Source organism: Papilio xuthus, unplaced genomic scaffold (assembly GCF_000836235.2).
Source record: "Papilio xuthus unplaced genomic scaffold, Pxut_1.1 DF825783.1, whole genome shotgun sequence".
NCBI lineage: Eukaryota > Metazoa > Arthropoda > Insecta > Lepidoptera > Papilionidae > Papilio > Papilio xuthus.
Window position 1 is genome coordinate 287,833 of NW_013532866.1, and position 27,985 is coordinate 315,817.

At 32.8% G+C, this 27,985-nt stretch overlaps 1 protein-coding gene across 2 annotated transcripts in view; it reads right to left on the reverse strand.

Annotated features, from left to right (window-relative positions):
* LOC106125774 (thyroid receptor-interacting protein 11) overlaps positions 1–27,985 on the reverse strand; it is a 33,489-nt gene that overhangs the window by 1,319 nt on the left and 4,185 nt on the right. Inside the window, exons 2-7 of one of the 2 annotated variants that reach the window (XM_013323114.1) lie at positions 27,886–27,939; positions 3,029–6,100; positions 2,749–2,933; positions 2,512–2,675; positions 2,135–2,338; positions 81–225 (exon numbers count right to left, since the gene is read on the reverse strand). In XM_013323114.1, the coding sequence (XP_013178568.1) occupies positions 81–225; positions 2,135–2,338; positions 2,512–2,675; positions 2,749–2,933; positions 3,029–6,100; positions 27,886–27,939 (3,824 nt within the window). Of the gene's footprint in view, positions 1–80; positions 226–2,134; positions 2,339–2,511; positions 2,676–2,748; positions 2,934–3,028; positions 6,101–25,361; positions 25,494–27,885; positions 27,940–27,985 lie in introns of those variants that run through there. The other variant, XM_013323115.1, reaches the window with a different exon arrangement.

Consider the following 27,985-nt stretch of genomic DNA (forward strand, 5'->3'; position numbering starts at 1 on the left):
TAGAAAAAAGGGACCTAAATTTGGCATCTAGCACTAACTCGTTTATTAAACGGTGATTTATGGTGAATATAGTTACTCACTTGTTGATAACGCTGTTAGCGCCAGTCACCACGTAGTTAATGATCAGGTTCTTGACCAAGTTCTTGTCAACCTTGTCCTGCTGGTTTGATACAGCGTTGTAATAACGCTGCTCCGCCATCGCAACTGACGTCTGCAGGAGTCTCACTGAGGAAATTGTGTAAGAGAATTTTTGCATATTAATTAACATTTCCTCAACATGTAAAGTTAAAATTATTGATTATTTCTGTCTGTTTTATTCGGATAGAAAGATATCTTTTATTTAAAAAATTATGAATGTTTTATGTGACACATATTATTTCATCTGGATTTTTTTTATTTTATTATAGAAGCATATTCAATTAAACACTTTGTCTATTTACAAATGTAACTACTCTATAATGTACACATTTATAATACAAATGAAATATCAAAAGTGAATTACGCAAGCCAAATGGCAAAACAAAAAAATTAAATTACATATTACGTCTACAATCTACTCTTACCATGCGCACACTACATCTGCGTTGATACTGGATCATACAGCACGATGAAAACGCAAACACGACCTCAAAGTATTATTCAGCCACTGGGAGGGGAACTGCTGACGTCACCACTGACGGTAGTCATAAAAATGGTACAACAACAGTCAATAGCTTCGATTGTTTGGTCAGAACTCTAGATTCAAACATCGAAGTACTCACACTGGTTAAATCAAATGACACTGCGAAAACGTGTAGGAAATAGGAAACGTAGGGTAAAGGAAGAGTCATAACAATATTTATCGAAGTAGAAGATGAACCAGAGAATTTTATTTTCGACCAAACAATGAATTGTTTAGAATTTCTGAATAAAAGTTTTTAAATACCGTAAGAGACAACGTAGCCGATTCCATTTTCCAATTCCACCAGTACCTGAAGTAATACTCAGAGGCAATGATGCTACACTGAAGGCTTCTGCTACTTTACTTATAAAGGAGATTAAAAAATAAACATAAAACATTTGACATTGTAATAATATCGATAGTGGCAAAGTATAGAAAATTAATGTGTTCTTTAATAACTTAAGGAATGTCGATATTTAAAATTACAACGGTCAAATTTTCAACTACGATAACATAAAAACAAAAAATATGTGCTGCAAGACTATACAAAACAGGTGTGTAAGATGAAAACTATGCTAAGTCAATATTTTTACTTTTATTATAAGCCAGATACATTTATCCTTTATCATAAAGTATGTCATTGAAATGTAAAAATATTGACCAGTAAAAAGTACAATAAAGCAAAATAAAATCATATACACAGGACGTCACGGCGTGCAGCCAAAACTGCAGTCAAACCCCACATGGTAATCTGAGTCCATCGCGGCACTGTCTACCAACATGACATTTGACACAGTAATGGGCCAGGTCAGTAACGGCCGCGATGTGATAAAGCCTCACAGTTACCAAATGAGATTAGACTGAAGTAGGCAAAAGCTTCTTGGTGATAGTACTAGATTTATAAACATTAAAAATTACATTTGTAAAAAAAAATAATCAAATAAATTTAAGCAACATTTAAAAAAAATCATGAATCACAAAAAAATGAAGTTACAGTTTCAACAACTTTAGAAATTCTAAATAAAAACTTGTCACAAAAAAAAGCAAAATCAACAAAACAAATACTACAAGACACACGTAAAAGCCAACACTAACAATTGACAAAGTACAAAATTAAAGCGAACTAATGAAAAAACTTACGTGTGTCTATCGAGTTCCTAAGTTTGAAGATAATTCGACATCTAACTGTATACCAACTGATAGCCTGGGGGCAACAACCCCAGAATTACCAGCTGATATTTAGCCAGAAGCCGAAAATGCTAAAGTATTCACACTACATACTATATTTAAAAAAAAAAACAACATTCTTAATATGACAAAAAAAATGACAAACATACAATAACTTCTATGCCAAATCTTATACATTTGTAATAGTTCAGTGCATATATTACTAAATATCTAAATCTGTCAACAAATTATTTACACATTAAAAAAACACATTGCTTGTAAATTAACATGAAAATCTAGACTTACCTTGTTCTTTCAAATCATTTATCTGTGCAGCTTTCGATTCGACTTGATCTCCCAATCTTGAGGCCGCCTGTAATCCTGCCAACGACTCGTCCAACTTTGAATTCAATATCGCTATTTCTTCTTTTTGTTTATTGTTTTGATATTTCATATCATCCAATTTCTTCTGTAACTTCTCCGTAGCAGCGGCTATATCTCTTTCCTTTTCTGTAATTTAATATTTTGTCTTTTACTAGTACAAAGCTGGCTTGTCGACAAGTTCACTTACAAAATAATCATACATACAAAATAGTATAATAATAAATCTACAATTGAAGGAGACGTAAATTAATAGAAATATTTGATTTATTTGATTTTTAAGAAGTCTGAGATATAAATACCTAATTGGAACTGCTCTAGTACAACTTGGAGATTAGCCAGAGAGGCTTCACTTCTGATTCTAGTATCTTCAGCGTCACTCAACTTGGCTTGAACTTCTTCCCTTTGTTTTTCCAACAGTTTTATTTGGTTTTTATATGTTTCAACTTCTTGATTAGCTCGGATGCTGAAAATAAATGTATTGATTAGTTTTTTTGATTATAGCTTACAAATATAATTTAGTGTAAATGTTTTTATACCTATTGCTAGTATAAACGGTGCAGGAATGTTTCGCCTTTTCTTCCACTTGTTGCAATCTCATCTGACATTCTGCCAGCTTTTGTTCTGACGTCATTAAATCTTGCGTGTAGTTTTCTTCCATCTCCATTAAATGTTCTCTCAAACGTTCCAATTCCTTTGATGAATTCTGTTCTTCTTCTAACAACTGAAAGTATAATGATATAATAAGATATGATATAATGAATAAAAATTTAAGTAATACTGTTTTTGGTAAGAAATAAAAATACGAATTTTAATCACCTGCGCATTTTCTGTAGTCAATTTCTTTATAATTTCTTGTTGATTCGTTAGACTACTGTCTAAATCCTCGCACCTTTTGGTCAAGTTTTTAATAGTTTCTCCCGCATTGGTTAGATCTGCTTTAAGTTTTTCTTTATCTTGTATTTTTTCATTCAAATTAGCAATCATTTCGTCTTTTTCTTTAAGAGACGTTTTAATGTTATCACAATTTGTACAGTTCGTAGATTTATTCTGCACGATTGCATCCATTTCTTGTACTATTTTTTTCTGTTTCTCGGTTTGTTCCAATATGACAAGGTTCAATCTTTGAATTTCATTGTGATACTGTAAGCTTTCGTTATGCTTCAAATTAATTAGATTAATAAGACTCGCTTTCTCAATCTGTGATTGTTCCACAATGTTTTGATATTCGACATGTGCTTTTTCAAATTGTTCCATTTTATGTTCCAAGTCATTAATTTCTTTATGCTTATTTTCAAGTTGTTGGTTCAATTCGTAACTTAGTTTACCAATTGCTGTTAATTGGTCAATCAATTTTTTATATTCGTCATTTTGGTGAGTTGTATCAATTGTTGTCAATTTCTCAGTAAGCTCCGTAAGTGATTGGTTTAATTGTTTAATTTGTTTTTCTTTCTTTTCAACTATGGATTTGTAGTCTTGATTCGTCTTTTCTAATTTTTCAATACGATCTGACAACATGGCTATAGCTGAGTTCTTATGGTTAACTTCGTCATTTAACGCGTACAACTGTTTGTCGATCTCTTCCTTCTTCACATGTAATGAACTTAACTCGTCTTGGTTTCGATTTAAGTTGTCATTCGTCTTACTTAGCTTGTCATTTAACTTTTTATATTCCGTGTTTAAGGCTTCTATTTCTAGGGCCTTTGATGATATATTTTTTTGCAATTTTTCTATAGTCCCTTCGTTAGTGCGAAGTTTATCAATTGTGACATCCTTTTCGTTGAGATCCGACACCAATTTTCCTAATTCTTCTTCAAGATTAGATATTTTGTTGTTGGCGGCAAAAAGGTCCGTTTCTAGAGTATCCTTCAAACGTAAAAGTCTGTCATTCTCTTCTTTAAGAGCAACTACATCTTTGCTAATCATTTTAAATTGTTTGACTACATTTTCAGTTTCCGATATTGATTTCTCGAGTGATACGATTTTTTGCATCTGAGATTTAGCATCATTTCTAAGAGTAGCATTTTCAGCTAACAGTTCCGTCATGCTTGTGTTTAATGTTTTTAAATTACCATTTAATTCATCGATTCTTGTTGTTAAAGTCAAGTTTTCTGACATTAAGTCATCAACTGTACTTTTATTATCAATATCCGTTGAGCAAGTCTCCTCAGTAGTGGTGACTGGTTTATCGAACTTGCCTTCAAATTCCTTAATCTTCTTCATTAGTTCTGATACGTTGGACTTTAGATTGCTATTCTCGATTTCTATTTTTTTAATCTCTCCTAATCTTAATTGTAAATTATTTTTAAGATCGTCTATTTCTTTTGTGAGCAAAACTTTATCGTTTTCTAAAATGTGTTTGTCTATTGCACTTTGCTCATTTTTAGCAGTAAGCGCGTTCAATTTCTTCTTCAATGCATCAATTTCATCAACAAGTTTTTCATTGTTCATAACATTTGAACTATTTTCTAATTCCGCCATATTATTAGTCTGAGTCTTGCACAAATCTAGTTCATTTAGCATCGATGTATATTTTTGTTTCAAATCATTTAAACTTTCTTGTAATTTGGTCTTCTCTGTTTTAACTTCTACTAATTCTTTTTCTATCCTTCTTATTTCTGATTCAAACGTTTTGTTCATTCTAGTAGAGTCAGCCAACTCAGTTTCTAGTTTAGTGTAATTATCTTCATGTGTTTCTATGATTGGTTCGAGTTTAGAAGAATTCTTTAAGGCCGTTATTTCCGAAAGAAGGAAATCATTATTTTTCTTCATTTCATCTAACTCTCTTTCGTAATGTTGCAAGTCTGTGGTCAGGAAATCATTTTCAGTTGTCATATCGTCAATTTGTGTTTGCAATTGACTTATGTTACGATTCTTTTCAGATAATAATTGTCCTAGCATATCGATTTCTTTTTTAAATGAGTTGACAGTTTTAAATACACTTTCGATTTTAAATATCACAAGATTATCATCAGAGGGCATTTCTCCCACGTAGTCAATAGGTAATTCAAAGTTTACGTACCTATTATAAAGTTGTATGATTTTATCAGCTTTTACAACTTTAGTATCTGATTTATCCGGACAATGGATTTCTTGTTCAGCTAATTTATGTTTCAAATCATGGATATCTCGTTTCAAAGTTTCTATTACAACTTTGGCATTATCATCAATATTTATTTCGTCTGGATGTAATTCATTGGAACTTTTTCTTTCTTTTAAACCGTTGTATTGCATCAATAATTCTTCATATTTTTCTTTAGAAACGGTGCCAGTAGTCTCCGGTTCATGAAAATGTAGTTCAGCGTCGTGTTCCAATCTGGTAACTTGTTCTTGTAACTTGAAAATTTCTTCATGTAAATCTTGGTTTTCTTCTTGAAATTTCTCCGCATTTTCTTTTAATAACATATGTATCCTTTCTAGATTTTGATACTTATGTGCCAAAGTATCATAATCGGTACAAAACTGTTTTAACCGAGCAATTTCTTTATCACGTTCATTTATTTTAAAAATCAAACCTTTGACTTCATTTGCGTATTCCTCATTTGCATTTTTTAGATCTGCGTGTTCTTTTTTAAGGACCTCAAAGTTATGTTGCAAGTCTCTCTTCAAAGTTAGAAGTTTGTCCATGGCCTGGCGATGCTGACTATCTAAATCCTCCAAGTTTTTGATGAGATTATTATTCTCTTCTTTAAGACGTAACACTTCATTAGGATGTTCCGATTCCTTTCTATCTCTACGCTGTTTCATGGCGGATAGTTCTTCTTGTAGCGTGCGTATGTGCATTTTGTATTGATTTTCAACATCATGGTCAATGGGTTCAGTTGACTGCGACGGTGGGTCCCAATACCATGTGGTTTCTTCTTCTCTGAAGCCATTCTTCTTGGATACTCTCTGGAAAGAAAAAGAAATGGCTATAAAAGATGTCATATGATAAAACGATACTTCAAGTAATCATTGAATAATCTTATCTTACTTTTAAATTTGATATTAAGTAAAAGATACTTGAGATATTACTGAATATATTTGATTTTTAAGTAATACAATATTAACAGCGATAAATTCTAGATAATTTTCTTGAGTTACTGTGAACTTTATTTCCTTTTACAAGTTTGTATGTCAGTGAAGATACACCTTATGTTAAAATAGTCGCCATTTTATCTTTATCCACTAATGCAATATGTTAAGCAAATATAACGAAACCTCGTAAGGCAGTGTATAATTAGGTGGTAGGGGTCATATACAGTGTGGCACGCAAGTTAAAGCGGTCTGTACTTTACTTGTATAATATTATATACTATATGCGATGCGGTGTGCTGTTCACCGATGCGAGTGTCTGTTCAAACAAGATACGTTATCAGGTCGCTTTTTAATGCCTCTACGAGTAAGGCACAACGTATGGGTAAAGTTAAGTGAAGCGTGTGACTGAAACATGTTGAACAGATACAAAATTACACAGACCATGTATAAATTATTAGTTATCCTCACGAAGGACCATTTTCGGCAACTCAATACTTCGTGTTAAAATTGTTTTCTATATTTATTCGTTAATTTTACCTTCGACAAAACTATTATAGATAAAGTATAGACGTTTAATTACAATTCTTAATGAGTCTCTCACAAGATAGTGTGTAGGTTCGTTCCACTGAGCGCGCAAGAGGACAAGGTCGATATGCGGGTACTATTAACCTCGCTGGCATAGCACATGCAATCAAACGTGCACACATTGTATGTCATCCCATGTAATACTGGCAACTAGTAATTATTAAAAAAGAAAAAGTTAGTAGCACCACATATCCTTATAAAATACCGGGACAATTGACACCTTATAATGTTCCCGTACATACTTTCTAAAATACCCTACATTCAGGCAAAAATAAATACAATTTACCTAAAGTTTCGGTAAACTTCCACATGTAACCCAACCTTTAGATCGATATGCCTATCTTAATGACTTACCACGACTAATTAGTAAGTTAAACGAGTGTAGGCAGTAACTAGTCTTTCGTTTCCTCTTTAACAAGTGAGGCGTGAAAACGATAACATTCGCGATGTCATTTACATGTTACATATTCAAGTAAATAAATATATTATATACCAAATGAAACAGAGTTAAAACAAGTTCAATCGAAATTGTCTTGTAATCGGATGCATGTTTTAAAGTGAATGTTTCACCAATGTGAACTGCTATGAAGTCATTAAATCGTCATTTGTAATGGATCGTGTTATCGTAATGTACGAAACATGTTTCAGTTATCTTATCACACAATTGCAATGATTATAATCTTGTCACAACCTCTTACTCTATTAGTAACATGGTCTTAAAGGATTTTTGTGTCAACGTCGGCTTGTAGTCAACGCTATAAGACTGATTTAGAGTTATAAAACTTTTCTACGCTCACCAAAGACTAGATTTATCTATCAAACACATTATTCATTTGATGAAACAGAGAATCAGCACATACTGGAAGGTTTATTATTGCTATAGACTTTAAAATACTTACTATTATATATATAATATTTTATCACTAACTAGCTGTCGCCCGCGACTCCGAGCGTGTGGATATATAAAAAACTTAATTAGTGCAGCCCACCCATCCATCTAAACATTCGCATTTATAATATTAGTAAGTTAGACAAAGAATAAATAGTATCCTATGTCCGTCTCCTGGCTCTAAGGTACCTCCTCAACAATTTTCAGGCATATCGGTAAAGCCGTTCTTGAGTTATAAATAGTGTAACTAACACGACTTTCTTTTATATATATATAGATTATGAGTTAAAGTTTAGGGCTTTGGTTACCATCAATAGCACACTAAGCCTGCATACGTACGGGCGTTTTTTTTATGCCGCGTTCAATCTCTGCGTTGGCGTCTCTTAAGTGATGAAAGCTTAACGATAACTCTTGTTTCCTTTGCTCAGTGCTTAAAATGCAACTACGCGATGAAAAAGCGTTGCGTTTTTAAAGCGTTACCGTATAAATATACATAGAAATGCAATTGTTCTATTTGATCGCGTTTGAGCGTAAAATAAGCGCCCGTCCGCATACCAAACGTAACAAGCCAAAGAATTAAAATACCAAGTCTATTCTTAGGAAACATGTATGCGGGGTCTACACGAAGCGTTGTCGGTGTTTGTATAACATAGTTAAGGATTAAGATACGTTATCAGTGAACATTATCAGGCATTAGGCCCCGCTGTGACTGGAGTTAACTCCAAACCGGAGTCAAACGAAATAACGGGATATATGTATACTAGGAATATTTCAACTATTGTCATTTGTATTTGCAGTTTTAGAGTTATACAGTTTTCACTTGGAGCCACACTTAGGGTTGCTATATCACAGACGTTAATCCAAGCATATGGATTGTTTAATTCAAACATCACTCGTGTTTAGTCGTCTAGTCTTCGGACCAGTCAAAAAGACCACGGCTGGAATAGTTAAATTTTTTACGACAAGACCTTACGCTTACTTTTACGAATGCCTTTTATGTTTATTTCTCTTAAAAAACATTTACGTCTATATAAAATCTAACTAATATTATAAATGCGAATGTTTGTTAGAATGTATCTCCAGAACGTCTGAACGGATAATGATGAGATTTGGCATACATATAGAACATAATCTAAAAGAACACTTAGGCTACCAATTATGTTTTTTTTACGCGCGGACGGAGTCGCGGGCGGCAGTTAGTTCTTAATAAATTATTCAATAGGAAGTGTAACAGTTGAACAACGTTAGTTCATTAGTATTGTGTTATTTATATCGATCAAATATTATTACGTTCCTACGGAGACCTGAACGTGCGGGTACAATGGTTCGTAAACTCTAGGCTCCTATACCTTATAGCTTTGTATCTTGCTTGTATTTATATGTTGTTATATGTATTAGTGATACAAAAGAATTATGATATAATTTTTTATATGCTTGATGATAAATCTACACTAAAGAAAGACCTTAGTGTGCAATAAAATCTAAATTTTGCAATAAATATTTAATTACATTGCGATATCTTTCTAATCTTACTAATATAAATGAGAATGTTTAGATGGATGGATGTATGTTTGTTTGAACGTATCTCCGGAACGGCTCAACGGATCTTGATGAAATTAGGTACAGAAGATTTTTTTAATTGCGCGCGGACGGAGTCGCGGTGGTCTAGAATATACCGGAGAACGATGAAATGAGAAAAAAAACGTAACCTTAAAGATGATAAATATTACGCTGATATTCCTGATATTTTATGCAAAAAAATTATTAAACATTCAACTAAATTAAACAAAAAAAATCTTATAAACATATAGAGAAATATGCAGATCATTAGCACAGATAAGTTAAACACAGAGGCGACACTAACGCCCCCAGCCTTGGCCGCTTTGCGACCGCTTATACAATCGTCATAATCATCATTGACAGCCAATAAAGCTGGTACACACTAGCATGTTCAATACTAGATGCAATAGATTTATATAGCTGTCGCCCGCGCGGAATTAAAAAATTATAAGAAGCCTTTGACTTCTTTCAGATTATGTTCTATATGTACGCCAAATTTCTGCGACATCCGTCCATATAAACATTCGCATTTATAATATTAGCAAGAGTAAGAATTAATATTATAACAGTGGTAGATGCCAGCAACAACATCTATTGAATTGCCCGGTGCAATACCACGACCATACAGAAGACAGGCGTCAAGCGAAAACAATTCCGTGTTTCGTCTGATAAGTGCATGCTGAAGGTCTAATTTTAGTTATCTTGACTTCCCACCCTTTTCTTATAGTGAAAAGTTGGTTAGGAATGTGGATGACCGAGGAGGAGACTTTTAGGGAGAGGAAATAAACTCTTTCTGTACGTGTATATGGGGATAGTAGGGGTACTTTGTCGATTAAAAGTATATAAAGCATCTGATTTGCGGATGCCTATGAGCGCCTGCTCTTTTACCACCTTATCGTATAATTTTTTTTATCGAAATGCTTCAAGAAGATTCGCACTTGTGACTATAGTTTGTATAAAAAAAACGTCTTTTAATTACGTGTCGATAAGTAAATATCTTCAATAGTGTAGCACTTGTGTACATTCCCTAACAATTCATAATTACATACCGGCTATTCTTAATTACATGCACATGAATTAGCCTCAAGATTATGTAGTTTTTCTAACGAAGGTATTGCGAGACGACGAATCGGAATATGTTTTAAATTGCCAACTATTTTTCTGGACAACGATTATTAGTAAATACTAATTTTTAAACTAGTTGCAAAAGTTTCTACTGGAATTAAATTTTTATTGAATTTTACTAGAAATTACAGATAATTTATAAATATAATAAAAAGTGTACAAAAAGGTTAAATATAAGTAGTTGATTACATATTTTAAACAATATATTAAACAAAGGTTCGTCATAATTACAGCTGCAAATTCAATTATTAATATGCTAATTATAATACGTCAAAGAATGGTATAAATTAAATACTTTACCTCCTTATATTCCATAAAAGGAAATGACGCAATTGCAAAATGTATCAGTTGCAAAACTGTTGCCAACATTAAAATCATTTTGTTTTTTAAATGTCCACCGTCTTACAAATTCTGTTCCTTTTGTATCGCACCTTATACCAAACATTAATTGAATAAAACACTACGCAAAGTCACAGTTTCCTTCAATTTATTATTATTTCAATCACTTTAATTATTCCAAAACACTGAAACACTTATTGCAATTTCCGAACGCAAAGGATAATTAAAAAATATAAAACAATATAGAATGACAGCGAGTAGGCAAAGGCTCAGGAACCATTCAGCCAGTTATGTCATTATTTTGTTCGTAATCACAACACGCTTTCATAATCGCTTTTGTTTTCAATATTTCCGTACACAATAAACTATTGGAAGTATAATATGATTCAAATTGGTGACGGTAGTTTTATTAAATCATAAAAAGAACAAATCCATATTATATTATAAGTGATTTTTATAAAATTGAAAAAAGATATGCGATAGATTTATCTATCAAATTGATTTTTTATTTGGTAATAATACTGACACACACCGTTGGTTGTTAATGTCAGCGTATGGTCATTATCATGCTCTGGATACTGGCAGTTGTATCCTGCATGCTTTATGCCTACGAATGGAATTCAGCTTTTAATAAAACTTTCAATTGTAATCACTCACGACATTAATTGCGGTATAGATTATAATATTTTATTCCATCACTAGCAACACGATTATTTTTTTTTTAATCTTAGAAGCTAAAAATAACGAATTTAAACAAAATTTTTCTTTCTAAATTAAATAAGAATTTAAAAAATAGTTATTTCATTATTAAAAACTCACTGTACACTTCATCTCAACATATCACTGGCACAAAATAAAAAATACGCAAACTTCAAACTGCACAATGAAAAAAAAGTTCACTGATTAATCAACGCAACTGTCAAACGGTCGCAATTACGGCGGGAAACTGTATTCGATGTCAAACTATTCGTAATAGGTACGTAATTAAAAAAAAGAAAAAAGGCAAAGGTATCGTAACAATGCGGTCGTAATGCCAGGCGGTCAGCTAGGATGTGGGTTTTCATAACAGTAGGCAGGTGTAGCTGAGCCATGTTATGACTAAGGATGGACATTGAATAGAAATGTTTTGATTTGTCGATTATATTCATAGACATAAGATAGCTCTATAGTCTATTATAATGACGATTTACGCAAACAAAATTTAAAACGGTTTCTTTTGAAGCATACCATCTTGATGAGTATTTAAAGCTGCAGTTAGGTAATTTAAGGTCATATTTTATTTAAACCTGAGGTAGTATAGCAAATTTTCATAACATCTTAAAGGTACTTGCACGAAAATAGTTACATCTCCTATGACTAATAAATATAACACTTCACGTCCAATTGTCATTAGTGAAAAGAATGGTGTAAACTGTAAAGTGTATATTTGAATTTGAACAGATGATTAGGTGATTTTTTGGCTCATCACCAATTAGTAGCATAGAAAGGCATTAGGCCCTTTGTCACAAGGCATCGTAAATCTTCGAAACCCGGCGATTTTAAGTGACTAACGCAATACAATGTTTTTGGTTGTCGAACACAGCGCGTCGCGGATATTTCTAGCTTTCATCGCCAAAATCGTTAGAAATTTCTGTGCAATTTTCAAGATGTCAGGGAAATTCTATACAATTGACATGTAGTCGTCGCTATGCCTCTACCCGAATACACTTGCGTCGACGAATTCAACGTTGCACGACGCAACCATAAAATATTAGCTTCGACAATTTACGGCCTTGTGTACGAAGCGCGTTACACTTTGGACGTATATATATTTTTTTATTTTGTATGTATTTATTTAATTGATACATTTATCTAGGACATGACAAATAATACTAGAACAAACGTTACCTTCAATATACATAACTCATCATTCATAATCGACCAGAGTCAATTTCATGACTGTATGTCCTTCGCGTCTGCATTACCGTGACGGTTACATGTGTTCTTAAGCGATTATCTATTTGATTTTCTAAGCAATAGAGTTTAGTTTCAAATATCGCTATCACTGATAGATATTGCAATGGAATTTTAACTTTATCTTTATTTGAATACGATCGATTTTCGAATGACAAGGGAATGCAATGTTGCTTATTGTATGCAGGTAATGGAGGTCGTACGGGCGACAAATTTTCTCATTGTAATAGAAAACAGTAAAAACTTAGCTACGTCTATTATCAGAAGGGCGGAACTGTAAATGTATTGGTGTTGGAAATAGCACCTTATTTGACTGACATATGATTCATTATCGTTTATTTTTGTTTGTTACAATAGTGATGTTACGTAAACGGCCAATGTCGATGAGACGCATGTTTGCTTAATAATAATATTATTTTAATATTTTAATTTTACCTAATAATTATAAATAAATAAAAATATTTTAGTATATAATAAAATCTTCCTGCCAATCGTTGATTATAAGTATCATCGGGTCCCTCCTTTGTCGTACCGTGTCCGTATCGTCAGGTGTAAATATCTCGTCGCCCATGAAGCATCAAATCGGTCAGGGATGTACATTACGCGTAATCATTGTACTGTCATGTACAGTTAGCGTGTCAGTGTTCAAAGCTTTTATGTACAACTATTGTTAAACCAAGAGACAAACTTGATATTTGTTTAGCTATAAGATGGAAAAAAAATTACACCTTTCTTACAAAAAATGATCGTAGGCTTCAACATCTTGCCCTTTTACCTTCATTTTTATAATTAAGGATATTCATTGTTACACAATCAAGTAGTGCATCTTACTAATATTATAAATGCGAATGTTTAGATGAATGGATGGATGTTTGTTTGAAGGTATCTCCAAAACGACTTAACAGATTTCTATAAAATTTGGCGTAGATGTAGAACATAGTCTGGAAGAACAAATAGGCTACTAGTTTTATGACAGCCAGTTATTTCATAAATAACATTCTTTTTCCATCGACATTTCTCTCCCCTGTTATCCCAATATGCTTTTGTGAAGATAAGAAAGAGGAAGAGAGATAAATTTTACTTTTAAACCAACGTTGTCTATTAAAATAACACAAGTGTAGTCGTGAAGACAAGAAAGAACATAGTAGGTAATAAGTCACATAATACTCGACAGAAGATAGTTAACGTGACCGCAACTTCACAATGTTAGATTATGTGGACAAACGGACAAACAAATTTTATGATTATCTATATTTATAGATATTAAAATGATGAAAGAATTGATAAATATATGTTGTGAAAGTTAAAGAGAAGTAAGAAATAATATTGTAAAATTATATTAAATAAGATTTTATAAATATCTTTTTTTTTATAAGAGAAGGGAGCAAACGAGCGGCGGGAACACCGACGTGATCAACGACATCCATGGACATATGCAACACCAGAGGAACTGTAGATGCGTTGCCGGCCTTTAAGGAAATGGTATGCTCGCTTCTTGAAGGTCCCTAAGTCGCATTGGTTTGGAAATACCGCCGAGGACAGACAGGACGTATAAATAAATAAATATATGCCTTTTTATAGTATAAGATTTTACCCGCTACTCTACCATACCATACTAAATTAAAACAAAAACTTAGTTTATAGTTCTTCCAGATTATGGATCTGTGCCAAATTTTATCAACATCCGTTGAGCTGCTCTGGAGTTACCTTCGAACAAATATCCATCCTTCTAAACATTCGCATTTATTTTATTAGTAAGAAGAAAGTAAAGAGAGACAAGACGTTGTATAATTAGAATCGAATCTTGATCCATCAGATTAATAACTAAGCCATGTTTCACACCCATCGATGTCAATAAATTTGACAGGTCAGCGTAAGTGAATGTTGTCCAATAATAGGACAGGAGTAACCTCAGAATCCGATATCGTACAGTTACTCAGCACGTAACCGCACGTCGCATGCCATTATATGTTAAATAGATCTTCTATGTCAACATACATGTACACAAAATGTTTTATATACTATTTTTATAATATACAAGCTGTCGCCCGCATTTCTGCCAAAAAAAGGAATTTTAATATGTTCCCCAGGCTATGTCAAATTTTCGCGAGATCTATGCAGCCGTTTTGAAGATACCTTCTAACAAACATCCATCTATCAAAACATTAATATTAGTAAGATGGTTGCAGATACCTTGCCAGCCTTTGAAGGACAGAGTAGGCGATGTACAAAAAAGTAAAACAGAAGAATTAAAATTTCCAAAAGTATGCCCAACTGGGTTCATTAAACCTGCAGATCTGTAAACATTCTGGATGCCTAATAACCGATTCAAGATGGTGGCGCGTATGGCGGGAAAGCGAATATAGGCTAAAGTTCATCGCCATCTAGCGGACATCTGTAGCACATTAATATTAAAGCGATTCAAGCTGAAAAGGTATACTAGGCATTTCTTTTTATTATTTAGTTAGTTACAGATTTAGACAGCTACCTAAATCAATGAACCGGTTTTAGGGATGTGAAACGATAAAACGATATTTTCCAATTATTTCAAAAATTATTAATTTTGATCCATTTCTTTTAAGTTTCTTCGTAGTAGAAGTGTGCTTTTGTTTTAAAGTGCGAGCGAGACAGAACTATTAGAGTGGGACAGTAATACAAAGGGTTTATTTAACGACACAGTGTATACTTCCGTGCCATTAAAAGATTTATTGTTACCATATCGTGTTACAGATTGCTATTATTCTGAGCCAATGAACCTGGAACTAGAACCTTCCGGGGTTACAGGACCCCGTAGAAATGGAACAATTTCCAAGAGAGCCTTTACACTGCATATAGAGTAGGACTATGCCAAAGAATTCTTCAAAGGTAATCTTTATTGCTCATGAATTCATGGTTTTTACAAAAACAACTGTCTCGACTGGCAGGAGAAGTATTTTCAGGTTTAAAACATTTTAATCAGATGTTATTTTGACAGTCATCTTCTTGGTTTCACATTTGAAATTATTAAAAGTCTTAAATATTGCTACACTTTTCATTTATGGTATTAAACATTTAGCCAATACTTTGTTCCAACAAATAGTTGAAAAATTGTAGTCCATAAAAATTTATGACGTAATTTTTTGTCGACTATTAGAGAAAGGGGTTACAAAGGTATCTACAAACAGCGTCACTGGTTTTTTTTAGTGCAGCGGTAAAGGTTTCGCGAGGATGTCATATTTGCTTATCGAATAACTCAGAGGTGAAACTTGTGGGTGGGCTGTTTTTTTGTTGGACAAAGGAACATGAGGTATACGTAAAATTATTCATTTATAACTTTAATAGTTATCAAACAACTAATATAAATAACTTACTACTTTAATGTTTTCTTCACAGATATGCGAATTTTTTGACAATTGAAAATTTTATAAAGAAAAGACAATTTGAGAAGGTTCTAGGTCTAGGGGGAATAAAATATGGATGTGAATTAAGAAAAGACTAGTAGGTTAAGATATAATATTTCATCTACAAAATAAACGAAAACACTCCCTAATATAAGAATAAAAATTATAGAGTAAATAATCATCACCGCATTGCATTTCCCGCGTACTTCGTCCAGAAAAACGCACGCTTTCTCCGGTACAACTTGAAAATCACAAAACCAAGTATTTCGTCAGCTAACCCGGCGTAACCTCTCAACCACAATGAGGCAACATTACCAAGTAAATACGCGTCACATTGTCATTCAAATAAATTCAAATTTCACGTATCTTTGGAACAGTGTCGCAAGGATGGCCTGTACGCATTTGTTAGTGATGTAATCTATTTCTACCTTTTGTTGCTTATCTCCTATGTCCACTTTCTGACGTTACTTGGAACGAAACTTTTTGATATTTTAATTCATATCTTGCGGTAGGTCAATACTGTCAGTAGGACAATGAACAAAGACTTAAAAATGTATTTATATCCAAAAGATTCCAGAACACGTTGATGCAAACTTTTTCTGACATACCGGTGTTTTTTTCTTGCACGAAAGTGGCGACACATTTTTATATCACCGACAGTGCTTACATGTACCTAAAAACCGACATATAAAATGACCGACAAGACAGCCATACACCGACAAGGATCTTGTAACATTATAATATTGTCGTATTAAAACTTTTATCAGTCATTTTACGCCCGGAGAAAGATGGCGTCGCAAGATGGCGTCTTCCGTCAAATAACAAAGAACATGACAAGTATCGAATAAGATGAATGGTTATGTATTGGTATGTTAAAGAAGCAATAATTATCACTTGTAAGAATACATACCTGTCTCGAAATAAATATGCATATGTTTGTATTACGAGGTTAGAGGTGTTTGAAACTGCACGTTGTTTTCTCTTATATTAATACTTCTGGGTTTAAATAAACTAAAATATCTCTTTGACGATGAGAAATAATCTTCTTTTTATTACTTATTAATGAATTTTCATGTAACATTTTCATCGTCGTGTAATATTATCTTTTTGTCTTTGAATAAAGTTATTGGAGTGTGACTTTACTTGTATTAACAGATAAATGTAGGATTCAATTAAAATATTTCATAAAACCGGTTACAAGTTAATCGATAAACGCTAATTTGCATTATTAATCATCCGTAACATGTCACCGAACGGAAACGAGACTTGACAACTTAAGTTAAGATATAAAGTGATAGTCTATTGTTAGGATCAAATCCAATATTACAATTTTTTTTTCTCATTTTCTCAGCTAAGCTTGTTTACAATAGTATTGTAGCTTGACCTTGCTAGAGTTACTGCTAATCGAAAAGTCAAAAATCTATGGAGCTGATAATAACTTTCGATATTGTCATCTTTTCTATTCGACTAAGATCAAACAAAGAAATGTAGCGAGTAACTAAACTACGATTTAAGGTAACCGCTAGCTAGTTAACTACCGTGAGATAATAAAATAACCGGTTGAAAAAACTGATACTATGCGCGATTCAGTGGCACGTGTCACATCACTAAACATACGGGCCGCGGGTGCGTGGTACGCCTGCGGGTCGCTGTTTAGATCAACGATTACAACTCCTAGCGTACACGTAAATTGAATACTAATTTCTATGCTGACATATCAAGAACTCGTTTTAATTAAATTAAAACAAAACAACTTCAATATAAAATGAAGACATGGGATACTTACAAGGGAAGAGTGGGACAATCAGACAGTGGTAAAATCATGGTCAAGCATTAGTATCTATAGTAAATAAACAAGGTATATGTAATAGTAATGATCCCCACACAGAAAAGAACACCTGGTGTCATACAGGAACGTTTAACGTTATAGAAATTCGTTAGTATTATCGATATCGACAGTGTGATAGTTTGGTAAGGTACATCACTAGTGCTACGCCACTGTGATGTACTGTGAAACCATAACATTAACCAATACTGCTTTGCTTCCGAGGATGCTTCTGTTAAAACCGGCTCACTTCATCTCATCTTTCTTGGAAACACTTCTTTCTATTAAATTTATATAGAAACCTGTGCTTGAATAAAATCTGAACTGACGATATGTTATCAAAGAAGAGATACGTAATTGGGGAAAATTGAAACTAGATAATTGTCACAACATCCTTATCGGAGAGTTGTGTCATGTCTCTTTGAGTCAATTTTCATATTATCTGACAGAACTTACCGCAAAAAAGCGCCACTTTCATCGAGCCAGAAAGGCTTCTAGAACTTTTCCATCGATTAAGCGTTTGCCATTTCGACTCGATTAAATTTTTAAAGTTCTAAAGTTAGCTGACTAGTCTAAGGCAATGATTATCTGATCGACAATAAGCAACAAAATTATGAATAGGCTAGCTTCGGCCCGCGACTCCGTCTGCACGGAATTATAAAAAAGTTTTGCGACGTAGCCTTTGTGTTCTTTCAGGCTGTGGACTACATCAAAGCCAAATTTCACCGAGATCCGTTAAACCATTGTGAAGATACCTTCTAACAAACATACATCCATAAATCCTTCCATGTAATCTTTCGCATTTATAATATTAGTCACATTTAATATTTTTATATCTATGTCGAAACAAAAAAAGCAATTCAAGCAAACTATAAACGCTCTAAAAACGTAAACGCAAACAAGGGATTGAATCGTTTCAAAAGCGTCGGTGTTGCCCTACGTCGGCATATCTAAAACATTCTACCTTATTATTTACTCAGTTGGTGTTTGCTTAGTCGGGGCAACGACTGCGACCTGATAGTGTTAGCAACACTTTTTGGTTACATTTTAAAACAATTTTAAGGCAATTTGTGATGTTTCCGCATTGTTTATGGTAAGCATATCCATCATGCCAGCTATGGTCAAAGTGGACATTCGGATATCCGGCACATTTCGGCGTAAAAAGAAATTTTTACAATTTATGACATTAAGCAATATTCTTCACTTAAAACTGTTGTATTCAAATTGTTGCAAAAAGAAACGCGTTTTTGTAAAAGTATGCTTTCATTCTAAACAATCATGTTTTAAGTTTTACAGTGATAAAATGACTTTTTAAACACAAATTTATTTTAGTCAAGTAATAAATAATATTTAAAACACATAACCTCTTTGTTCTAAAGTCAACGAACTGGCCGAAACAAAAACCTTACCGAAAAAAAAAGAAGAAAAATTATAACCATAAAACAAAAGAGCGGGAAAATAACTTGGTCATTGCATTGACAAAATGGCCGAATTTGAATTTGTAAGCGGGCAGACGCTTTAAATATTTTAATCCATCAGTCCGTCGTCAACGTATATTACCATATAATAGGGGTCAGGTCGATCGGTTGTATGACCTATGATTCGATACATTTAAACCAAAATGTGGCAAATAAATAAGTGACTCAGAGTAAACAACTTAGGAATTAAGCAAGAAAAGTGAAGTTTGAAACATAAAACTATCTATAAAAGGGGTTTGAAAGTTGGCATGAATATATATTTGTCGTTCTGCAGAATTTGAAAAATTTACAAATAAGTAAAGTAAGTTCATCATCCTCCTAAACTCTGGGGTATTATCTAGTTTACAATATAATTAAAAAGAATTCAGAAGTAAGAAAACAATGAACTGTAAATATTTTACATCGACATCTATGACCATACTATATATCTTGTACATTATTAAAAGCTTATTGAAAATTAAACAATATTATATGTATTTCGCAAGTAACTCATATTACAGAAAAGTGGCGACGTTTGTAAAATGAAAATCGATACTTCGCGTACTCTGCACTTTATTATTTATAACTGTAACGTTACGTTTCCATAGGTGAAACATATGCAATAAACTTATTGCTATTCAAAGTCTATAAAGAATTATATGACCACAACATGTTTTACACGTGAAACCGCATTAACACAAGAAAAGACGTCAAATTCCTACAGCTTTGTTTTATTTGTGAACAAATATCTCATGATTTCTATCATTATGATTTAACTTTATAGAATTAATGTAAATGTAGTTATATTATAAACAATAAAATATTCCATATCGTATAGCAGCCATCTTGTAATCCACGAGCGTATTTTGGCGGGAATCGTGACGAATCATACAGTTTACTTTTGTTTTTTCTTTACGAGGCAAAGGTTTTATGATCATGCCTCCTTATCATATATCAAATAATATAATTTTATATTTATAGAATAAAAAAAATTATAAATATTATTGGGTAACGATACAGAGATAGAAACGCATGGCTGAAAAGTATTCCAGCTTCAAACAAACGTGAGTATTTTAAATTTAACTTAAATAAAACATGTTCCTTTGTACATTATAAAAACTAACTATTTGGTTAGACAGTTATGAGCTACGGTGGGCGTATGGTACCGTAGAAAATTCGCAGTTGGAACATTACGTCATTAACAAAGATTTACATAACTATAACTTATTTCTTATTTACAGAAGATGCAACTTAATATATTTAAAAAAATCTTCTGTGTCAAAGCATCAAAGGAGCATCAACCATCCTTCATGCAAAACCAAACAGAGGATTACGGATTCCGTACATTGCGGCCATTATGAGATTTTCATATTTTAAATTATTTTGTGAAAATTATGGATAAAGTAATTTATTGTAAAATCAGGGTAGCTAATATTATTTATTATAATAAATAGTTAAACAAGAAAAGGTGTTTCTGGAATTTATTATACGATTATAAATTGCAGTTAGACAAAATTCCGATTGACAACTTGTCCATAGACAATGGACAAGTTGTGAATCGGAATCCGGTATAAGTTACCGTTTTAATTTAGGTAAAGCATAGACTAAACCTTGCCCTGTTTTGAACGATTAAAAAAAACATAAAAATGCACTTATATTTTATCGTGGAAAGCACGATCTGTTGAGTCGTGTGGCAGAACAAACGTAAAACTTATGGAATTATCGGAAATTATAGCACTGACACCGCCCCGCCGATGTTTATAGATAAAAAACCGATAAACTTGTAACGGTCGCAGTTTCCCGCCATTTTTACTGTCACGTTCGCGTTATCTATGACTAGGCTATGCTCTATTTGTTTTGCGATAGTTTCATTGCTTGCAGGTTATTAAATATAATAAAATTAACAATATTTTGAATACTTAAATATAATTTCAAATTATAACCTTCTCGTTATACTGAGCGAGGGTCATTAAATACAAATAAAAGTACTTAAAAGTGTTATACCCCATTTTATTGTCTGAATAGAACTCCTAGCATTGAACCTGGTCATTATGTATCGAATTTCAGGTCTTTTCTTTTAAACAGTAAGGGCCAGAATAGTATAATACGGTCAGTTTAATCAGCTGTACTTGCTAATGTAAACGGTAAAGGATACCAGCTGTGGAAACATGCCGCGTTTTGGTGTTGCCCGCTACATTACACACATTTGTGTATCATTTAACTAGGCAATGTGATCCTCATTCTTTTGTTATTTTTTAAGAAGCTATAAAGATATAACATGAGTTGATAACTGGCTGAATAAACTGCTATTAGCAAGTAATATAAGAAAAGTCCAAATGTCACAATCCCCACACTATTGGGAATACTGTACTATAAATAGACTGGCTACAAGACGAAGTATTTTGTGCCTATTTGATTTTCGCGATTTTGGCGCTGATGGTAGCGGTTCGTAGCGGTGGTGTGAATTCGAAATCATATTATAACAGGCACATTGAAATAGTTAAATAGGAACAACGCAAGAGCTGTCATTTCTAAGCAACTGCTTATCCATTTACAAAAATCAAGTCATTGGAAAGAATATTAATCTTAAATTAAATAACATGTCATTTTCAAAATAAGTGTCGATATCAGCAGCGAAAAAAAAATAAAAACGGGGTACTAGGTCTAGTTTTGTACCACTCGACGAAACAATCGAATAACGAATCGTCTCTGGAACTTAATAAGCTTGGTTTACCGGAACTGTAAAAGAGGTCGCGCGTGGGCCCCGTGTTAAAAAAAGTACTTATCTATCTAATTAATTACCACTACTCGCCTACTTGTCCGTTTGTACTGTTGCTTAAGTCAATGCCATTCGATAACATATGTGTTGCTTATTGATTACGTATTGGAAACTTAATTATGTTAACCATGAATAGTGTAATAGAGGTACAACGATATTATTACATACAAGCTGTCGCCCACAACTTCATCCGCGCGAATTAAAAAAAAGTTCCTAAAAGGTTTTCCTGGCAATTGTCCGAATTTTTCTCACCTTTTAAACCTTCCCTAGATTTCGACGAACATTTCAAGAACAAGATAAGATAAATCCGTTTAGCCGGTCTCTAGTTTTAAGGAGACTAACGAACAGCAATTGTTTTTATATATATAAGTTAAGAGTGCATTTATTTTACGTTGCAAAGAACACACCTAACTAATGTTACGCATGGATTATAACAATCTCACTTACCCTATTCCAGACTGTATATTCTTTACCAATTTTATTCAGATCAGTGCAGTCGTGTTTTAGTTTTTAATATTATTAACAGAACATAAAGTGGGATTTCTATTGTAACAATCGACTAAAATAATACGTTCGGTCGCAGAAAAGCACGTGTTTTAACCCTTTGACAGCCGATTATGGACATCATTATGGTTATTAACGAGTATATTATACATTTAAATATTTGTCAACAAAACTGCTTCCGGTATAAGCACTTTTTGTCGAGATTCTATTTCGGAAAGTCTACGCGTAATTCATGGTTATGACTAATATAAGCTAAAATGTATTTAAAACACTGTCCAAGTATACTTAGGCCCTAATTTTACAACTTTAAAACATTGACTAAATAACCACGTACAAAGTAAAACGCGCATACAATAAGTTATCCGTGACCCTAAGGTTTACGACCATAGTGCACCAACTTCTATATAAAGTATATTGTTACCTTGCATTCTAATATCTATAATTTAGCATCACTATTATCAATAGGCAATGAATACTAAAAATCTAACTCCTAAATACTACATTGTTTAATGAAAATTACGACAAAATACGAGGCAATTTTATGTCTTCGCCTTTGAAATTAGATGTTTTCCTTGATAAAAGTTTTCTCAACAAGAAAATCTTTTAGAGGGCTGTACACGGACTTCTTGAAGTAACGATACTTTAGACAGACGTTCGTGTATGGGCATTTTCTGAATTCGAGGAATACCTAAATACCCATAAACAATTTACAAGTATCAAGTACTATCGAGTTACAAGTTTTGTGTCACACGCGATCCACGCTATTGTCTATGCGACACAGAAAAAAAAAGAGGACGTCTTTTAATTATCTATGCGCAGGAAAACGGCGGGATTTTTTACGCGCGAATACAAGATAAAGATACATGTTTTAACGTTTCATTTGGATTGTATAATATACACGTAGAATTTTCTCTTTTTTTTTCTAAAATATCAATAACACATAAAATGCCTACAAATTCAATTAAGTATTTTCTTTAACACAAGTTTATGTACTTCTTTGTAAAACTCCTAATTTAGTAATACGCGAGTAACGGTGAAGGAGTACATCTTGATGTAACCTGCACATATCTGCGAAAAAAATCAAAAATGTGTGAAGTCAAACCGCACTGGGCAAGCGGTCTATGGTCTAGTTACCCCTAACTTAGGGTAGTCTCCGAGCCCCCTCAGTAGGGACGTATAGAGAGCCGATGACCATCGGAGTGACAACCTTAAGAAACATCTGAAATTCTAAATAATCCAGAGTCAATGGGACCGCGAATTTTTCTCGCTTATAAAGGTTTCTCGTTTATCCTGGTTTGACTGTTATTTATCAAATAATAATATCTTTTAATTATTAATACGTTTAAAGCAATTTTTTTGTTTAATTTGAAATATTTCTTGGGTAAAAAGTATACTTTTGTCATTTTCTTAACTCCAGAAAATATGTTGGGAAACAAAACATATCTTTTCAAACTAAACAAAAGAATGTCTTAATCCTGTGTGACCTTTTTTAAATATTAAACACTTGAGTATATTTTAAAAGTGAAATTTCCTTTAACGTTGTACGTTTTAAATGCAAATTCAACTAATTGTTATTTAGTCAACGCGTCGAACTATTTTAAATGAATATAAAAGTAATTTATAATCGAAACGTGTCGGGTTTAAGTTATAACAGACGTGAGTAAACTATGATGGGAAATATATATCAAAAGAATCCCTAAGGCTGGTGTACTTAAATGTTACTAATATTATAAATGCGAATGTTTGTTGGAAGATATCTGCAGAACGTTTCAATAGATTACGATGAAATTTAGCATAAAAGTAGAAAGTTGTCTGAAAGAATAAATAGGCTACTATTTAAGTTTTTTTTCTGGACCAATAAAGGACTTGTAAAGTAAGGCTTGTTTTTATACGTTTTCATATGATTGATTATTTGCTGTGGGTTTCTGAGACCATAAGCCTTCGTTTTGTCATAGATAATGACAAGGAATAAGATTGTTTTATACAGAGATTTAAGTCTCGGAAACCAATGGTTTACTAATGCTTCTGAAAATGGGTTTACAAAAATGTAAATGTCAATAATTAGACGAATTGGTTCTTCATATTTTAATAGACAGTTTCCAATACCCAAAACTAATATTAAACATATTATTATGTTTATTTTTAAGGGAGAAAAACAGTTTTATACACGTGTTTCGACAGTGGAACGGACTTTGTTAGCGATTGTATCATGTAGGATATGTTTTAAATATTTTATTGTAATTGCATCGTTTAATTACGATATTAAAGTCTTGATGAATTTATAATAAAAGAAAAAAAATACGTTTAAAAATAAAATGCTTGAACCCGACTACATGTTCCGAAAGCAAGAAGTTATGATCTTATTCTGATTGTTCACTTTTTATAAAAATGGAGGGAAAATTCGAATTCTCAAGTTTTTTTTTTAAACGCAATGTTGAAATTCTTTCATGCCAGTCCAGTTAGAAAATGATTCATGCATGTTTGCTTTGTAATGTACACCTTTGCTATCAGCTACGAAATATGTTAACACTTACAAATGCTTTACATTTGAAATAGCTCTTATTTCCATAGACATAAAGACTAAAATATTTCCATTAGTCACGCTGTTGAAATCCTTACAGGTTAAATCCATTGACTAATATTACTTAACTTACATTGTAAGAAATGCCTAATACTTTGTCACACTTTGTGACTCAGATAAAAAAAACGCCAAATTACAAATTAAAAAAAAAAACTCACCAAACGTGGATATCCTGCAAACGGAACGGATAACCTTATTTGAACTTGGGTCGCACTTAAAAGCTTAAATAAAAAAAAAATAACTTTCAAGACGTCTGTTGTCTACGATGGTCGTATCGCAACTGGTCGTCGAGGCGGCGCTTGCGCACCAGTTGACGCCTTCACACACACCAGTGGGGGGGCGCTGTCGCGGTGGAGCCTTCGTGAAATGCAACGCGGCATACATATATACCTTTTATATACTACACCGCTTTTTAATTATTTACCGCTTGATAACAATAGGACATTTATCTAACTTAAGCGATATTGAATTTACATATAAATAAATAAAAAACTTTTTAAGCGAAGGGGTAGTATAATAGTACGAATAACCTGATTAATAAAAAAAACATTTTATGGGTCCGTCATTAAAGTTTTTTAACATTTTATAGCACAGTAACATAAAAATTGTCAAACAAACTAAAATAAATAAGTCTCTTTAAGAGATTGAAGGCAGAGAGGATTGTGGAAATTAGGACGTCTTTACTACTAAATTAAAAATGCTAAAACTAATTTCATTAAATAATATGAGTAAAATGAGACTACCTTAAATTCACTGATTATACAACTATCTGTACGCGACTTCGTCCGCGTTGAATTATTACACTTAGCCTATTTGTTTTTTCAGCGAGATCCATACATCCGTTCTGGAGATACATTTAAACAAACATCCATCCATCTATTGATCGATAACTATCATTTATAATATAGGTAATAATTACGAAGTTTATTGTTAACGATTATATAATCTTATATACAAAGTAAACAGTCCGGATTGGAATTACTGAAATTTGCAAGAGCCGGATTCGAATCTACTAACACAAACAGTCGAGCAATTTAACTCGTAAACTATTGGCGCTTCTTAAGCTTTATTTATTAACAAATTCAAGGATCTTTAGTTCTTTTTATCCATTACATCAATAAGTTACATTTTTATACAAAACTAACCTTACTTAATAGTGTGTTCGGTATTTAATTTAAAAAAAAATCAAAGGTGACATCCGTTGACACCGTGCCCTATGCATATGCAACTGTATAATCCAAATGTGCATACAGTGTGTCATTTTCATATTTATTTTATATATACATTTATATATGTTATTCATCATCAGCTCAATATACGTCCCCACCGAGGAGCTCGGAGCCTACCCTAAGTTAAGTTTGATTAGACCACAGTCAACCACGCTGGCCTATCGCGGGTTGGTTGACTTCACACATATCTTTGAATTTCTTCTCAGATATGTGCAGCATCACGATGTTTTCTTTCACCGTAAGAACGTCGGGTAAATGTACATATATAAAATCGGAAATCGAAAAAACACATTAATACGTGGCGGGATTTGAAACCAGGACCTGCAAATTGCAAGTCAAGTCAAGCACTCTTGAGCCATCGACGCTCCTATATGTTATTATTGATTCGATTTTTTTAACCTAATTGTGATTTTTTTTCAAATCCGAAGTGAAAGGTACTATTTTGCGTTTAATCTTACTAATATTAAAAAACCGAATGAGTGCATGGATGCATGTTTTCGAAAAGGTATTTCCAGAATGGCTGCATGGATCTAGCTGACATATAGCATAGATGTAGAACATAATCTGGAAGAACACATAGGCTACTAATTAAGTTTTTTACATCCGCTAGGACGGAGTCGCGACCGACAGCTTAAAGAAAATAAATGCATCAAATATAAAAATTCGGTATAGTTTAATCGGGAATTATGATATTAAAACATTTTATTTCTGGTTTAATTGGCAAAGACGCGAGATGTTTAAAATATTTAAAAAAGGCCAAGTCCAATGTGTTGTCAAGAGTTTATGAGTATACAATATTTCTACCAAAGTTGGGACAGTGTAAACGCATAATAAAACAAAATGCACGTACCTTTGTCTGTATCTGTCAGAGAGTAGGCAATAACAAAGACCCTACGAGTGTTATCAATCGAATTTATATGATGCCATATCACGGATCAATACATTTATCGCCCACAACTCTACCAAGTATCGAATACTATTCAAATATATTAACTTTTGTATTATAATATCTTATTAATATTAGTACCTGCATGACCGAGCTTTGCTTGGTTTTTTTTTCAAATTGTGTTTTTTTGGAAATTATATTTATGTACGAATTACTAATAAAATGATGAAATATGAATAATATTTTTCGATCTTACCGATAGAAAAAGTTAATTTTATATTTAAGTTGATTATCGATAAAACACGAATAAAATGACATTTTCTAAAAATGATTCCTATCTAGATCGATTTATTGCCCCCCAGACACCCTAAATACTAAATTTTATGAAAATCGTTGGAGCCGATTCAGAGATTCCAATAAAGAATTGATTAAAGATATAAGATAAGATATATGCGAATGTTTAGATAGATGGATGTTTGTTAGAAGGTATCAGAACGGCTGCATTGATCTTGATGAAATTGATGGAACACGTAGACGGATTTTTTTACAAATGCGAAATTTTCTTACCTCATTTTGCAGTGTTGCTTGTAATTCTTCGTTTAACTTCTTCAGAGCTGCTATCTGTGAAACAGAGAAATACATTAGCAACATCAAACCACGAAACATA